Source organism: Paecilomyces variotii, assembly GCF_004022145.1.
Source record: "Paecilomyces variotii strain CBS 101075 chromosome Unknown C8Q69scaffold_8, whole genome shotgun sequence".
Taxonomy (NCBI): domain Eukaryota; kingdom Fungi; phylum Ascomycota; class Eurotiomycetes; order Eurotiales; family Thermoascaceae; genus Paecilomyces; species Paecilomyces variotii.
Window position 1 is genome coordinate 1,085,220 of NW_021167147.1, and position 14,934 is coordinate 1,100,153.

General features: G+C 50.1%; 5 protein-coding genes across 5 annotated transcripts; all 5 read right to left on the minus strand.

Annotated features, from left to right (window-relative positions):
* Nucleotides 1-481: 481 nt before the first annotated feature.
* Nucleotides 482-2,609, minus strand: C8Q69DRAFT_319043 (hypothetical protein). The gene is made up of 5 exons (XM_028627341.1): nt 2,157-2,609; nt 2,050-2,086; nt 1,921-1,991; nt 1,492-1,868; nt 482-1,428 (listed from the first exon to the last, which is right to left on the minus strand). The coding sequence occupies exons 1-5, from the start codon at nt 2,346-2,348 to the stop codon at nt 951-953; spliced, it is 1,155 nt and encodes a 384-aa protein (XP_028483827.1). The 5' UTR covers nt 2,349-2,609; the 3' UTR covers nt 482-950.
* Nucleotides 2,610-4,994: 2,385 nt separating this feature from the next.
* C8Q69DRAFT_404770 (integral membrane protein) lies at nt 4,995-6,104 on the minus strand (the record flags this gene model as incomplete). Its single annotated transcript, XM_028628046.1, has 1 exon — nt 4,995-6,104. One exon carries the CDS (start codon nt 6,102-6,104, stop codon nt 4,995-4,997), a length of 1,110 nt encoding a protein of 369 aa, XP_028483828.1.
* A 2,403-nt stretch (nt 6,105-8,507) lies between these two features.
* C8Q69DRAFT_319027 (putative prenyl cysteine carboxyl methyltransferase) lies at nt 8,508-9,572 on the minus strand. The gene has a single exon (XM_028627340.1). The coding sequence runs from the start codon at nt 9,336-9,338 to the stop codon at nt 8,619-8,621; it is 720 nt and encodes a 239-aa protein (XP_028483829.1). The 5' UTR covers nt 9,339-9,572; the 3' UTR covers nt 8,508-8,618.
* A 31-nt stretch (nt 9,573-9,603) lies between these two features.
* On the minus strand, nt 9,604-10,857 carry C8Q69DRAFT_473032 (putative mediator of RNA polymerase II transcription subunit). Its single transcript, XM_028631019.1, has 3 exons — nt 10,780-10,857; nt 10,602-10,698; nt 9,604-10,469 (listed from the first exon to the last, which is right to left on the minus strand). The coding sequence occupies exons 1-3, from the start codon at nt 10,808-10,810 to the stop codon at nt 10,097-10,099; spliced, it is 501 nt and encodes a 166-aa protein (XP_028483830.1). The 5' UTR covers nt 10,811-10,857; the 3' UTR covers nt 9,604-10,096.
* Nucleotides 10,858-11,035: 178 nt separating this feature from the next.
* Nucleotides 11,036-14,745, minus strand: C8Q69DRAFT_529212 (hypothetical protein). Its single transcript, XM_028633687.1, has 3 exons — nt 13,511-14,745; nt 13,348-13,445; nt 11,036-13,297 (listed from the first exon to the last, which is right to left on the minus strand). Exons 1-3 carry the CDS (start codon nt 14,424-14,426, stop codon nt 11,231-11,233), a joined length of 3,081 nt encoding a protein of 1,026 aa, XP_028483831.1. The 5' UTR covers nt 14,427-14,745; the 3' UTR covers nt 11,036-11,230.
* Nucleotides 14,746-14,934: the final 189 nt, after the last annotated feature.

Below are 14,934 nucleotides of genomic sequence, written 5' to 3' on the forward strand. Positions count from 1 at the left end.
CTCTCCCAGAAATTCTCCGTCGGGAACCGGAACAATTTAGGCATGCAACACGAACCTGATCTTCTTCCCATAACTTCTTCCGCGGGGGCCAAAACTTACACATAGGATCCTTCTCGCATAAACTAATCGAGTAGCATGCATATAACTAGATATAGGATGCTGACGTGAGACCCACGTGTATTGTACTTATGCACAGTATATACAATGCATAAGGCGCGCCTTCAAGAGTAGGTAAAATTCACACTCCGGTGTATGCTAGCACTAGCACTTTTTTAAGAGCAATCAAATACGAAGAAGTAGTGAGTGGGAGGGATATATCCAGGACTCATAACTGTATTCAATATGCTTTAAACTTTTTTTTTAAAAAAAAAAAAGAAAAAGAAAAAAGCAGGTCGTGACCACCATGCGTGTGGGGGCAGAAAAGGCGTGGGAGGATAGGGTTAGCATTTTGGATTATGTTCAATTCAAGGAAACTTAAAGTTTCGATAGATATTCGAATACTCTATATCAGGGCTGATAGCAGATAGATAGATAGAGTTTTTAGGCTTTCTGCTAAGACATCGTCTAGAAGAAATATCGGGTTTTAGGTACCTACCTACCTAACTATTTGGCCCCCAATTTCGGATTCGATGATTCTCTCCATACCCGAGTCAGGTATGCAAGCAGCGATGACCACTGGTTATCGTATTTCTGAGCAAAGCAAATGTAATTTCATGGAAAAGATATCTTTTCTCGTATCCTGTCTGCAAATGTAACCTGACCCATGCATGAAACCAAAAGCCCAAGTAGGTACCTATTTTCCATATACCTCCCCACCACTCAAGTAAAAAGGACAAAAAAAAAACAATATAACGCCGTTCCGTTCTATATGCATAGTAGAGGGTATCAAGTGCGCGAATAACAGGGCTAAAAAGAAATCAACGCGGACACCAGAAGAAATAAATGGATGATCATCGTGTTCTGGGCGAATCTGCTTCCTTCAATGTGCGCACGTCCCAGTCCTGCGTGACGAGGATGCCTTGTAGATTTTCCATTTGGCGCTGGAACATACTATTTGCCTCTGAGTCGATGTCTTGTTTCGGCTGAACGGAACAGATGTTTGTAGGGGGAGGAAATATCCCCGTGTTTGCAGTGAGTGGGCGGAATGCGTTATTCCTGACTTCGATCGAGGCAATTCTGTGATGGGATCGGAGATGAGTTTGGGAGAGCGTCCCAGATTCAGTATTAGATTCGGTTGACAGTCCGTAACAACTTTGGCGGCGGATTGGTTTCGATAGGATGGGTTGTAGGACGGGAAGGCAAGCAGCAATGATGCTTAAGCACGGTTCGAGAGCACTCCAGATGGCGTGGTAGACTATGCTGTAAGACATATCTGCGGTATTGAGTTGAGCGATGGAAACGATTCGTAGAGCTGCTATTACGCAGACCCTATAATATTATTGTTAGAACCACGTCAAGAGGTGTTCGGTTGTTGTTGCTGTTGTTCCTTACGCAGATCCAAACAAGAAGACGCTACCCAGGGCCATCTTCTTTGTTCCAGGTAGTCGTAGATGCCGGAGCATGGGAATGGGTATAATGAGAATGATGGCATTGAGGACCAAGTCAATAATAGAAACACTGATCCATGACGCACGGATGTTGATGCAGTGTCCACCCTGTATAGACTTATCCCAAATATATGCGAGGGGAGAGCAGAGTAGACACATGCGGATAATTGTGCTCACCCAGCAGGCCACAACGAGTGCAGCCACTGTATATGCGGTGACCAAGAACCGTCTCGAAGGGAATGTGGTAATATATAGATGTATCATGGATATTCTCGCACAGGAATTCGACGATATCCAAAGAGGCTCGACAGCCATGTAGATCTGAGATGCTGTCAGGTCACACTGATGAAGTAATATGCCTCGTGATGCCTACCTTCATCAAATAACTCATTTTATTCGACGATAACATCGAGGCGTGGTACCCGATGCCGCCTGATCGAGTGCCTACATGTTGGTTTAGCTGAGGTTTCATGATCTTATCGCCTGCTGTGGTATCACTTACCAAGGATAAGAACCGCCATTTCTCCTACTTGGAAAACCTATCATTTGAATATCAGAAAACATCCAAACCACCATAGTACTTCCTCATGGTTGACAGCCGGGACGCACCAGAGCAGCCATTATCATAAAGTCGTTGACCGTTAGAGTCGACCTTCTAAGCCTTCTTGCCCATAATCGTAAACCAACGAACAGGAAACTCAGTGCCGAAAAAATGACCGTGATAATGATAACCACAGCCCCTTTCGACGAAGTCGAATTTGAATAATCCGTATGCTGTGCCACACCTGAAGCCATGGCCATGGGATGTGATATTGTATGTGGTTGAAAAGTCACTCTCCCAGAGGGGAGTAGAACCGATATAAGCAGCCATAGTTGACCGCTAAGTTTCTACCAATGCCTCTCAGCTTGTTGAAAGAAGACCAGGATCAGCCACGATTAAGCAAAAGCTTCCACCCAAACCTCCACACATGGGCTAGCCACGCGACGATGTTAGTGTCGATTAACTTGGTGGCTTTTGCTGACGGGGACCATGACAACGGGATCACCATTGGATTTCCGAGATCGATATTGACCCCACTCTTCAAAATAGATATAATAAGCTCTTGATGAAACGAACGGCCGGGTGGTCAGATCCAATTTCTGGAATCCGGATGGAATAACGGTAGAAAAAACGGCCCCAGTCTTCCTTCGGACGGAGCGAAGAGGATTCGCTGACTTTCATAGACCACCATGGCTCTCGTAGGTCGGGAAGATTGTAGATCGGCCGGCCCTAAGTGCCCTGTGACAAAGCAACTGCAACGTGGTAGACCATATGCGGCCGTAATTATGGCCGTAGAGATCTATGCAATTCAGCGAAATCGACAGAGATAGGGCATAGTGCTGCAGCCACAGCGTGGCAGTAGAAGTGATCGGACTCCACCGATCGCCTCGTATACTTCGCATTCACATACCGCTTCCCTGGAAATAAGTGGCTTGAATACCCATCTTGGTTCATACCTAGGGTCCAATATACGGCCTGAAGTGAGATCACCGGCAAATAGATGGCGGCCAATGTTGAAGGATTCGGGCTCCACGTTGGGGGCCAAGCATGATAGAAAGACGTTCGCAGCGTCACGTCCATTTGTCATCTAGTTATCCTGTGGTATTTATGTAAGCTATACTTGATGATATTCAAGGGCTTTTTACGCCCCAAAGGATTTGACAGACCCGTCGAGGTAGGTTCGTTTTGTGTATAAATAAAAAATCGATCCTGCTGGATCCCACTGCAGTATCCAAATCAAGGTACCGTTTTCTTCACCTAGGAAACAGCCCGGCGACGGGAACCGGAATCCACATTGGATCATTCTCTTGAGATCCTTCGATGTTTCAAGTTGAAACAGTATCTGCTCAGTTTCGCATTTATCCAAAGGATTCTGCTGTATACAACTCCGTGTCGCGATGGCGCTGCAAGATTGACAATTATCGGCTATCGCTGCGGTCCTTCGCCCTTCGAGCTATAGTGAGTACGAGATGATTCTCATAAACTTTTCAATAGATTGACAATTATGTTTTTTTCAAAGTAATTTCGTAGATCATAAATCTTCGTGGATATCGCCAAGCTAGACCAGGTTCAGGTACGTATAATGACTAACCAACAGACGACCACTGAGGATTGCTGCTGCCTTAAACCAATACTTCACTGAGAAGGATAAATCATGTACATACGAATTGAGTACGACTTTCGCTGAACTGCCACGATATAGTCACCTCAAATACGTCGCTCATCGCAGTCTTTATCCAGCCCGAAGCAATTTCAACAAATTTCGCAACTTGAGCAACAAATCATCTGTTGAGTCTAGGATAGATCTCGACGATAATATCATCGACACTACCGTCCGACCAAGGAGGACGAATACAACGCGAGTTCTGCGATGCCAAAAGCACAAAATTCGTACATCCTGTTCGGGAAGGCTGCCAATTTATACAAAAAAGAAGCGGTGATTGACCTTGGGGAGCGTACAGTGTCTAACTCATATCCACAGTCACAATAACTAATCCTGACGTCTAATTAAAATAGCTGTAATTGTCCCTGTCGGTTATTGACGTAGTAACTTGCAGACTCTGTCAATTCCCACATCAACAGCAAATCTCATCACCCCATCAGAAGAATATAAGAGGCATTATTTCTATAGCGCGGAACTATGACTCGACTTCTCTACCCAATTCCAGCCTTTAGCCGCCTTTCTCCCCAACAATTCACAATGGCGATATGGATAGTGATGATCTAAAATGCGGGGTCTAGCGGAGAAGATTTGCTCGGAGATTTTCTCTGCGGGGAAAGGATTGGTGGGTAAAATGGATAATCTCTTCTTACGGGGAGATCTTACCAGTTTCCGTCATGCCACGAGGTCTTCTCTGCCAAATCGGGTGGTTGATGGTGGCTTGTCGTAGGTTCCGATGTGTTTTCGAATACGAGGTAGACCACGCTGTAACAACGGCACAGGGCTACTGCTACTGGAAAGGAAGATATGAGTCGGAATTGATTTCATTGTGGTTATACTAGATTTGTCTGTTGTAAACCTCAAATCATGGAGGATTGGTCAGTCATGACGTCTTGATTCGGCATCTCCGAAGGCGACGACCATTTCCGACATGCCCGGTTTCTTTCGATCACTAAGTGTCTCAGGGTTGTAGCTAGTAATTTTTCAATTATAGCATCTGATGATGAGGGAGTGTTCCCCTACGTCTGCATCGGATAGTGGGTGGCATTTTCTAGCTCACCGCGTCTATGCGCATTCTGGCGCAATAGACAGGTTTCGCATGTGCTGTACATGAATGGGCCCTTTGATGGCCCTACAGCACGGCGGGAGTCCCTTTCTTGGGATTCCTTGCGATAATCGAGTCTCGTAAAGTGGCACTCGTATCTTGTATAGGAGAGTAAATTCAAGCTTCAGCCGAAGTCTCGTTTCAACCCGGACGGTCTTTATATTTGTCATTGCTTGACGGTCGTAGAGCGTTTGTAAAGTCCGTGGGTGCCAATGCTATACCGGGAGACAGCTCGTTCGTTTGAGTCTCGCCGCTCCACGATCCAGATAACTCAGAATGACCTATCTCTTGATCCCGGGGATTTTCCGAATGTTCGAATACGGCGATATCGATATCGTCGGGATCCATCCACGGATGTGAAGGGTATCTAATAGTCGGTGCAGCATGGGTCACGTCGGATGTGACTCGCGTGGCATCCACAAAATCCGGGAAGTCATTCGGGGAGCTGGCAGGTTGTGGCTTCCAGCCGTGGGAATGGACCAGATGAACCAGCTTGCCCAAGACGGCGAACTCCAGCTTCAATTTGACACTGTAGACAGCGCCTTTGAGAGTCGTTTCAATGACGTAAAAGTTCAGATATTCAGCCAAAAGAAGACCCAGGTCCATCGCAATGATAAGCAGATTGATGCCCAAAAGCTGGTACATAATTTTTCGATTGCGCTTATCCGGATTCAGTTTCAGCAGCTTGACAGTCTCGATGATGTATAGGCCGGAGATGATGAACTCCTGCAGGCAGAACCCCGTCATCTGGATCTTCTCCATGACATTGTATCCCCGAACGTATGCGGTTGTGTCATAATCAAAATTGGAGCCGAAAGTCACAACGGTGGTCGGTACATGCAAAACAATCGCGTCGGCAATGATCATGAACAAGACGCGCTGTAGGACTCGAGGATTCCTCAGGACCAGATGTAGCCGCGAGTATAGAACGATCGATTGCCCAGTGACCATAAAATACCAGCCGACAGTGAGGAATGTGACAGATAGCCACCGCGCACTCGTGAGATTGAAAAATTTGAGAAGGAAGCCGAGTGAATATGGTACAACGCCGACGACAGCTGAACAAAGAAGACTCCAGAAGTAAAGGCCCTTATACTGACTAAAAGTCACAAAGAGAAGGACGATGAGTTCGATCGCGTTGTACCAGGCAATTCCGGTGAAGGTGGCCATGGCAATCTGGACCCCAAGATTGTTTCCTGTATATCCCCCAGTGATGCCGTCACCCGGCGCACTGGGGCCATCAGTCGCCATCCTATGTATCGTTGAGCTCTTGCCGTGGCCCTAGTCGCGTGTTATAGACGAGCACACATGGTGTTGGAACTGTCGATCCGAGGAGCAGCTTGCGTCCGTTGCCCACATCGCAGCATGGCTGGGATGTCGCAGACGTTTATCACACGCATGTATGGGAGGCCTCACATCCAGGAGGGAAAGACAGCAGCAAGAGTCTCTTGAAATAGAAGGTCCTGACCGGTTTTAAGACAAGGCTGATGAAAGCGTGTGGACTCCGTGCGCGCCCCCCACAATGCGGTCAGAGATCCCCATGCTGTGCCCCAAGACTCGGCTTCAGGGCGTCTGCCACCATCGTTGGACAACAGCGAAGAGCTGACCGGGATGTGGACAACTGACAGCTGCTCCTGAGTCCCGACCAAACGTTCATGCGGGGGAGGACCGAGTGTTCAGGCTCCACCGTCCAACCTCGAGTGTCGATAGTTATTATTATTGGATCTCGTAGCGTGGCGCGGAGGCGAGAACGAACAAATCGAATAATCAATAGTACAATAATAAATCATACGTGAGCCGCTAGCCCTGGCAGAGACCCAAGGAACAGATGGATCAGGACATGCGAGTCTTTTCGGACAGATCCAGACGACAGACTCTGATCCTCCCAAATACCAGACCAACAGGCTGTTCTTTGTAGAGACCGAAGAGAGACACGGCACTATCGGGGGAGTTACGTGTGCCAGGGACTCTTGATCGTCGATCATATTGTCATTGTTGTCCCCTCATCCGGTTCTTAGTCTCTGTCCTGGTTTCTGTCCTAGTTCGCCAAGAATGAGACAGGCGCAAGGTGCGATTATGTACGGAATACTCCGTACTCTCATTGCATGCCGCAGTCCTAGACGAGGGAGCCCTATGACCGTCGGAGTCTCCGTCCAACAGCGGTTTTTCTCGGATATTGGCGAGCCACAGGCGACCACCGATGTCGCTGGGCGTGTCGATCCACGGCCTCAAGCGAGGAGATGGGTGGATTATTTCGCTCGCGGTTGCCGCTCTGAGGCACCATTGCGAGCAAGACGGGGAAGAAACCGTGCTTGCAGTGTTGACGATCCTTGCGGGTGGTGAGAAAGGCGAGGGTGAAGATGACCACCAGAACTTCTTCTCGGCGCTGTTACTCGTCCGCTGCAGACCGCAACAACGCACGCTGTACGATCCCACCGGAACGCCTTCGTGTCATTTGGAGAAAGCAATACTCTAACTAACTTACTCCGTACTTGCTTCGGATAAAAACCGTCACGGCTGTTCAGTGGGATGTTTATTGAGGTCCCTGGCCCCTGTTGTTGTGGCATTTGCATCTACCACCATCGGATCATCTCACGAGTTGCAACGCTGGTGGGATTGTAGCGATCGTGAGACTCTCAGCCCAAGCAGAGACATCATCTCTATTGGCTCCCTAACATCCAACGGCTCGTTGTCTTGACTGACTTGTACGAGGAACTAACTAGCGTACAGACTCCTCGTAGTCACGCATCTCAAATAACAACCCGCCGTGGATGAGGATCTCCGGGCAATTCAACGATGGAGTTTGGTACTCTTCTTTATCCTATCGAGTGACACTCCGGCATCACTGAGTAAGGTTATTACTGCTGCTACCTGACGGGGTAAAACGATGCGACTGTTGCAGTTACGCGAATCGGGCCAAACCTAACTCCTCTTTTGATGGTGTTTCTGAAGGCCTAAATCTGCGCCATTGAATCCTTCCGGCTTCTCCACGTCACGGACAGCACAGGACATGTAGTCTATGTCGGACTCATCAGCACCAAATACGACCTCAGAAGTCCGCGAACCGTCAGTAGAGTCAGCATCACACGAGCCGTACATCCGCTAAAGAGGGATTCATCCCGATGGCTATGTAATATGTCTGTATGCGGGATTATTACCGCAGCACAGCTGAGGAAGTACTCGTATAAGACGAATTTGTCCCACCAATGACCCTTGGTCTCAAGCTTGCTCCCGACAACCCACGGGATTGCTATTATGTCAAACACGAGCATGCGGTTGATTACCCTAGTAGATAGTTAACTATCGGGTGATTACCAAGAAGCGGTCCGGTTCGTCGCCCTGCCAGTGGTTGTATTTATTGTATTACTTCCCAAATCTGGGGAATCTGCAGTCCTAGAAATATCAAAGGTGTAGATGGCATTTATCTACATAACAGCCATGCTCTCTGCCTTAGGAAGTAGGAAGCCGGGCGCTGAAACTAACTCTGGTTTCCTATCTTGGATGCAGCATATCAATTTATTGACGACTATCAAGCCATTACTACCAGACTGATATCCATCATGCGCAGGGATAAGAAACGAGAGGTATGTACCTGTATAGAACAGACAGAAAAGATCCACAGACCTACTTCGATCATATCTCCTCTTTATTTATGTATTTATGTATTTATTCTATTTTTTTTCTAAGAATTCCTGTCCCTTCAACAACTATCCACGCCAACTCCATTGGAGAAGAAAGTAAATATTCAACACAATCCACATCCTATCAAATCACATAAGGAATAAACCTCGCCGTCCTCTCATGCCACCTCACCCACTCCTGTCCGAACTTCTCCTTCAACATCCCCTCTTCATCCTTGACCCTCGTAGCCAGCGCGGAACTCGCAAAAGCCATCGGCGCAATCAGAACGACCCATCCCCATCCAGTCAACGCAGCCAGGAAAGACTCCGGAATAAAACATGCCGGAGACGAATCCCATCGCAAAACCAGCAGGTTCATTGCGATACTAATGAGGAATTGGCCCGTGTACGACGGGTGTTGGATGAAATGGTAGATTCCCGACGTGACCAGTCTGTCCGGAGGGGCTAGTTGGAAGGTGAAGTTCTTGCCTAGACCACCGTAGGCGCTGAGGCGGATGGCGGCGCCCAGGTATGTCAGCGCGAGAGTGGTCGTGGTGAATGAGTTCCAGGTGTAGAAGTCGCTGTGGAGGTTCGAGGCGTGCGGGCAGATACGTTGTAGACTGGCTGCATCATCATCATGGGCGGCTGATGGCCAGGATACAGCCAGCAGCGCATGGAATAGATACAATACTAGCGAGATATAGCCAACTGAACGTGTGACTCTGCCTGTTAGGAAATGGATTCGATCTCCCTTGTATGCGCGCGATTGCGACGGAGGAGGATTCGGCGGCGTGACGCATATGGCGTTCAGGTACCCGGCGCCTGCGAGCGCGAGCGCGAATGCCAGGGAGGAGAGAGAAGGCATGGTTGGGTTCAGGAGAAGAATAAACTGGTCGTAAACGGTGAGCGAGTAGATATCTCTCTTGACCTGCTTGCTGCCTTACCGTCGTCCGTAAATAATAACTAAGGTACCCGACAGCCGACTTTATATCTGTACCGTTAAGTAGGATGTTCAGATGCCGATTGGCCGGAGGGGTGGCCATAAATAGGTGAATATCAAATACGAACACAATCGGGGAAAGGTCAATGATAATTTAGGTAAAGTCAAGTTGGCACTAGGCCCCCAGTTCCTTCGAGCAATAATATTTATTAAAAAACCTAACCAATGAGTGAGTTTATCCTGCAGAACACACTGATATATATGTAGGATCTCTTCTGATCATTTCTTTGACCGTTTGCATAGCCAAACAAAGCCTGCATATAAAATCTGAGCTGTGTTTCACAGATAGTGACATACACCACTTGTATTAGGTACCACTAGCTCTTAAGAAAGAGACAAAGCAAGCAGCACCACTTCGAGGCCAACTCCGATAATAGACTGCTAACTAGACTACCACATTGGATGTCTCAAGAAGGACAAATGCCTGGTACCTACGATCCCGCAAGCAGCAAAAGTTTGAACCGCTCTGTCCAAGCAAGTTCTCTCGACCTCAGGATATCTCCCTGAATTAATAATTAACTCCTTCCAAACGCCTCAATTCCACCCAAACCCAACCTCCGTAACTCGTAGCCCAAACGCCTTTGTATAATAGAACCACGCCATTTGATCAAGATATGTCCTCTTTACTTCCTTTCTCCATCTGCCCCTTCATCCTCAGGCACCGTCCCTCCTGTCGCTCTGACCACACGATCTACCTCTCCCCGACACTCCGGCATCGCGCTCCTCATCTCCCGAGCCAGCACATCCCGAAAAGAAGCGAATGCTTCCATCTTCCCTTTCAGGTCTTGATTGCCGCGCTGTACAAGCTCGACGAACTCGCGTGTGTAGATGTCTGGATTGCGCGCGGCGTCGACGTAGTCGATGATCTCGGGTGGGAGTTGGACGGCCGAAACGGGCGGGTCGGAGGGGTCAGAGGAGTCGGCGGTGGAAACGGCAGCGGAGGGATCGTAGCGAGTATCGTTGGAGAGGGTTGATAGGGCGAGGGTGAGTGATTTTCTAGAGGGGTATATTGTGGTTAGCAGTGTCTTCGTTGCTGTCTGAGTTCGGTGGTCGCAGAGGGATATGAGCATGTGGGCACTGAGAGAGAGACATAAAAGTCAGAAGATAAGAAATGGAAAAGACACGTACATCTTCCGCACGAGTTCATGCTGGGTTTCAGGTCCTAGGTATCCATGGACCGCGGACTGGATCTCAAAGAGCTGTTGAATCACTTCCTTGAGATCATCTGCAGGAGGCGCATGTATTAGCCCCGGTGTTCCTGATATATCGGCTTTATGACCATCTCCAGAATAGAGGGCTCACTCACTGTCCACCTTGCTCAATGTTATGGGCGCCATCTGCGCAGTGACGGTCTGCTGGTTCGTTGTCCGTGATCAAATCCGATAATAACTGACTGATTTACTCGACTGCGGAGAGCTTTCCTTTCCCCGACTAGGCCAGCCAATGAGAGTGCACAATGAAGCTTTGCGTGCTACTTTCTCTACAACGCAACATGGCCAACAGTGTGACCCAGATGAATACAAAATTATAGAAATTGTAGACATATCGATACCAGGATCAGAGGAGTGATCGGATATATATATATTCAGAGAATTAACGCGATAAGTTGCCTACCCCAACGATATGTCTATGGCAACCAGTCTGCAAAGGCTATATGTACTGGCAGCGAACAACGCTTGCAATAAATGCTCCTCGAAGCAACAACACCAACGCTGATATGGTGACAAAGAAAGAACAAAAAGAAAAAGGCAGTTCTTCTACACCTCCCGGGTCCGAATGCTAGGGAGTCTAGGAATATCAATCTCCGTCTCCACCAGCTCAAGACCGGAAAGACTAGGATAACGTCTGCTGAAGCTCTCCTCCCATTCATCGGTGGTGCCACTGATGGGGGTTTCGATATTACCGCTTGTCGAGGGAGTCTCAGACTTGCCGGTGAGCTGCAGGTTCTTCGGCTTGGGAGGAGCTGCCGGACGTGGCCCGGTGCGCTGCACCGAAGCGAATGTACCAGACGCAGTCTGCTGTTTAGGGAGTCCACCGGGGGCTCCAGACACATCCTTAGGCCTTGCAGGTAATTTCGGCTTGTCGAATTCGTTATACACGGGCCCAGGGTTTCGCGAGAGGGGTCGCGAATTGGGCTGTGGTTCCGAGCGTGACTCGAATTGCTTTGCCTGCAAAGCGTCGTCTGAGTCAGTGTATCGTCCATACCCCGAAGCTGTCTTCGGTGGTGCTGGTTTGTTGTTTTCTTGAAGGAGAGACTGGACCTTACTCTGAATAGAAGGCGCAGTGCCTTCAGGTCTGCGACCACCATCTCCTTTCTCCGCCAACCGACGCCTATATTCAGCCGCCGCATTGGCTACCCGTTTCTCCTCCTGCGACAGTCGCCGTCTTTCCAACTCCCGGCGCATCTCAGGCGAAACATCGTCCTCGTTCTCGCCCACACCTTCGCCACTCAAGTCCGCCGCTTCAGAGGCCGCGATAGGCGGCAGCCGGCTGTTAGTCTCGTCAGGGGAGGGAGTGCGACTACCCTGGCCCTGCTCCGGAACGTTGTGCTCAAAGCGCCGGAAGGCCTCTCCGAATCTACCAGCCAACAGAGACTTCGTTCCCGACAAAGACAGGGACGTAAGACTGGAGCGCTTGACATGCTTTGAGCCGCTACCCATGCGTTTGTCACGCTTCCTGTTGTTTTCTTCTTCCTCTCTTGCACGCAGGTAATCAATATCGGACGAGATATTGTTCCGATCATAGTCACGATGCTCCACACTTGTGTATGCGTGCTGCAACGGCGCCCCATCCTCGTATGGAGTTCTAGGCGAATCCATAGATGAACGCCCGCTTCCCAAGTTCACCGGTCTCGACGACACAAGGACAGACTGAGGTCTCGCTTTAGAGTTGGCAGATTTTGAACGAGAAACCGGATCATCGATGTCCAGGTGACTGGGACGAGACATCTCGAGGGACGGTCTCGACGAAACGGGAAAATGAGAGATCCCTTCAGAGGACGGTTTGTGCTTCGGTTCGATCTTGTGGATGGTCGTCGTTTGCGAAGGTACACTTCCTTGTCCAGTGGGCGCCCTCCCGGGTTCGGACGCCCATGGCTGACTAGATGAACGGCGTTCATGGCCTGACGGTGGAAATCTATAGATAGGCCGGTTCGAGGGCGGTTTGATGTCTGAAGTTGAAGTTGAAGTTGGAGGCGGAGACGGCGTGGTCATGGTACCAGTAGACACCATGACAGGTTTCTGCGGGGACGGCTGATAAAGTGGTGTCTGTCGAGCAGCAGGAGCAGCTTCCCCTCCAAGTCTAGGAGACTCCTTCGGTCCCCTCTCTGTCGGGGCAGAGAGAGCCTGCGTGTTTCCGGTCGACTCCCTGGGTGGCATTGACGGCGTTGCGTGTTTGGCGAAGACTTCGTCAGCGAGAGCATTGGTAACCCTCTGTGACAGATCATCCGGCTCCGGCTTTGTCTCGACAACCGTAGACTCGAAGTCGAATTTGCTTCCCTTTTCATGCAGCAATGAAAACTGATCGAGCGTCGGGAACCGCGCAGATAGCTCGTCTACAGGGTCCTTCGATTTTCCTCCATCCAACGCTGCAAAAGGATCGTTTGACACTGCTCGCGGCGCTGCTGGTGATGGACTTGGTCTGGCCGAGTTGTGCTGTGAAGTTGGCTTCGCAGGTCGTCCACGCCGCATCGGGGCAATCTCTGGGATTATCTGGGTCTCTTGAACCGGTGGTGAAAACACGGCGCCCACTCTAGGTGCGTCCGTAGGCGATGGAGGAAGTTCCTGGTACCGACGTGCCTCAGACACGGAACGGCCAGAATAGATCTGCAGCTTGTTAGAATGTTCAATTGCAGGAAGCGAGAATAACGACTCACATCCTGAATGGGCACCTCTCGGCCTGACATCTGGCACGATTCCTTCAAGACCTCGTAGATATTTGGCCGCTTCTGCGGCTGTTCTCTCAACATTGAGGCTAACAACTCCGAGTCAGCACCCGTCCGATACAGAAAAAAGAAAGAGAAGGAGATCCAGGCATACCAATCAGCAGCTTCAAGCGGTCCGAAAACGGAGGATAAGCCGGAAACTTGTAACTGGCGTTTAAGATCGCCATCTGCCCGACCTCTTCGAAAGGTGTCGTATAATAGCACAATTTGTACAACAGGACTCCCAGCGCCCAGATATCACTCTTCTCGTCAATCGGCTGCTTGCGATACACATCAATCATCTCCGGACTCCGGTACTGGAGGGTGGTATGTCTCTGCACGTCATCCTCGATCAACCGGCCCTCAGCGGCACTCGTCGCGGCTGGCCGCGGCGGGGCAGCTGACCCGAAATCACACAGCTTGTAGCACACGGACTTCCCAGCCAGCGATATGAGAACATTCTCAACCTTGAGATCTCGATGTAGCAGCGGAGGCTTGAGATAATGCATACACGCAACCCCCTCCGCAACGTCCGTGAAGATCTTCAAGATCTCCGGCTCCGTCAACCTGTTCTGCAGCCGGGTATTCATAAAGTCAATCAGACCCCCACCCGAACAGAACTCCATCAGCAGGAAGACTTCGTAGCCGCCTCCCTTCAACTGAGAGGCGTGCGAGTCGAAATATTTCACGATGTGCCGGTGGCCCTTGAGCTTCTTCATCGTCTCCACTTCCGTCCGCATGTTGGCCAGCGCTGCCTTGTCGGGGACGGCTACACGCTTCAGGACCGCAATGTCCGTCCCGTCGACGGGTTGCGGTAGTCGAACCACATAGACATGGGCGAATCCTCCCTCAGAGAGGTATTTCTCGATGACCACACGGTGGCTCCCGACCTGGACCTTGGTGCCCGGCACAAAGGTTCCAGCGGGGGCGGAGTGCTGCATTGCCGCAGCAGGATTGTACTGCGGGGGCTGTCGATGGCCGTGGGCGGCATGGGAATTGGGAGCATGGTGTTGAGGATGATAGGAAGACATGATGGCAGCAAGCCCTGGATGGGGCCCCTAAGACTGGCGGTCGCGGCGATTATCGTGACTGCATAGAGGGAGGAGGGAGGGAGGAGCGGACGATTAAGCTCGATGCCGTTAAGACAGGCAAGGGATCAAAGAGACGGCCGGCTCGCCAGCCCGGGGAACGCGGGGGGTGAGAAAAAGAAACAAACAGGCAACAGACAAGCAGCAGCAGGAGGAGGAAAAAGGCGTGAGGCTGGCGAGCAACTCGTGATTGATTGGGGATCTCAAATGATCGGGGTTCGTGATACCGCAAGGCTTCCAGCTCGACGTTGTTGCTCCAGTCTGGCCTCTCCGCCCGGCGCCGCCTCGGCCAATCACGGCTGCCCGTGCGGCACCTCCCCCTGATGCTCTCTTCCTCTCTGGTCAGAGACACCATTTCACGCGGTCTCAAAAGGCGACTGTCTAGCTAACAACTAACTAGATACGAGCAGAAGCAATAACTAATTTACTAACGCGCCAAACGCTCTCCCTT

Bases quoted from the DNA above. Each gene is read 5' to 3' on its own strand.
- C8Q69DRAFT_529212 (XM_028633687.1), bottom strand. From the start codon at position 14,426: ATGTCTTCCTATCATCCTCAACACCATGCTCCCAATTCCCATGCCGCC. The intron at 13,446-13,510 runs GTATGCCTGGAT...CGGAGTTGTTAG, and splicing joins CCGCTTGAAGCTGCTGATTG to CCTCAATGTTGAGAGAACAG. The intron at 13,298-13,347 runs GTGAGTCGTTAT...AACAAGCTGCAG, and splicing joins GAGAGGTGCCCATTCAGGAT to ATCTATTCTGGCCGTTCCGT.
- C8Q69DRAFT_319027 (XM_028627340.1), bottom strand. From the start codon at position 9,338: ATGCCTTCTCTCTCCTCCCTGGCATTCGCGCTCGCGCTCGCAGGCGCC.
- C8Q69DRAFT_319043 (XM_028627341.1), bottom strand. From the start codon at position 2,348: ATGGCCATGGCTTCAGGTGTGGCACAGCATACGGATTATTCAAATTCG. The intron at 1,992-2,049 runs GTAAGTGATACC...ACCAACATGTAG, and splicing joins AATGGCGGTTCTTATCCTTG to GCACTCGATCAGGCGGCATC. The intron at 1,429-1,491 runs GTAAGGAACAAC...ATAATATTATAG, and splicing joins GTCTTCTTGTTTGGATCTGC to GGTCTGCGTAATAGCAGCTC.
- C8Q69DRAFT_473032 (XM_028631019.1), bottom strand. From the start codon at position 10,810: ATGGCGCCCATAACATTGAGCAAGGTGGACA. The intron at 10,699-10,779 runs GTGAGTGAGCCC...CGCCTCCTGCAG, and splicing joins AACATTGAGCAAGGTGGACA to ATGATCTCAAGGAAGTGATT. The intron at 10,470-10,601 runs GTACGTGTCTTT...ATACCCCTCTAG, and splicing joins CATGAACTCGTGCGGAAGAT to AAAATCACTCACCCTCGCCC.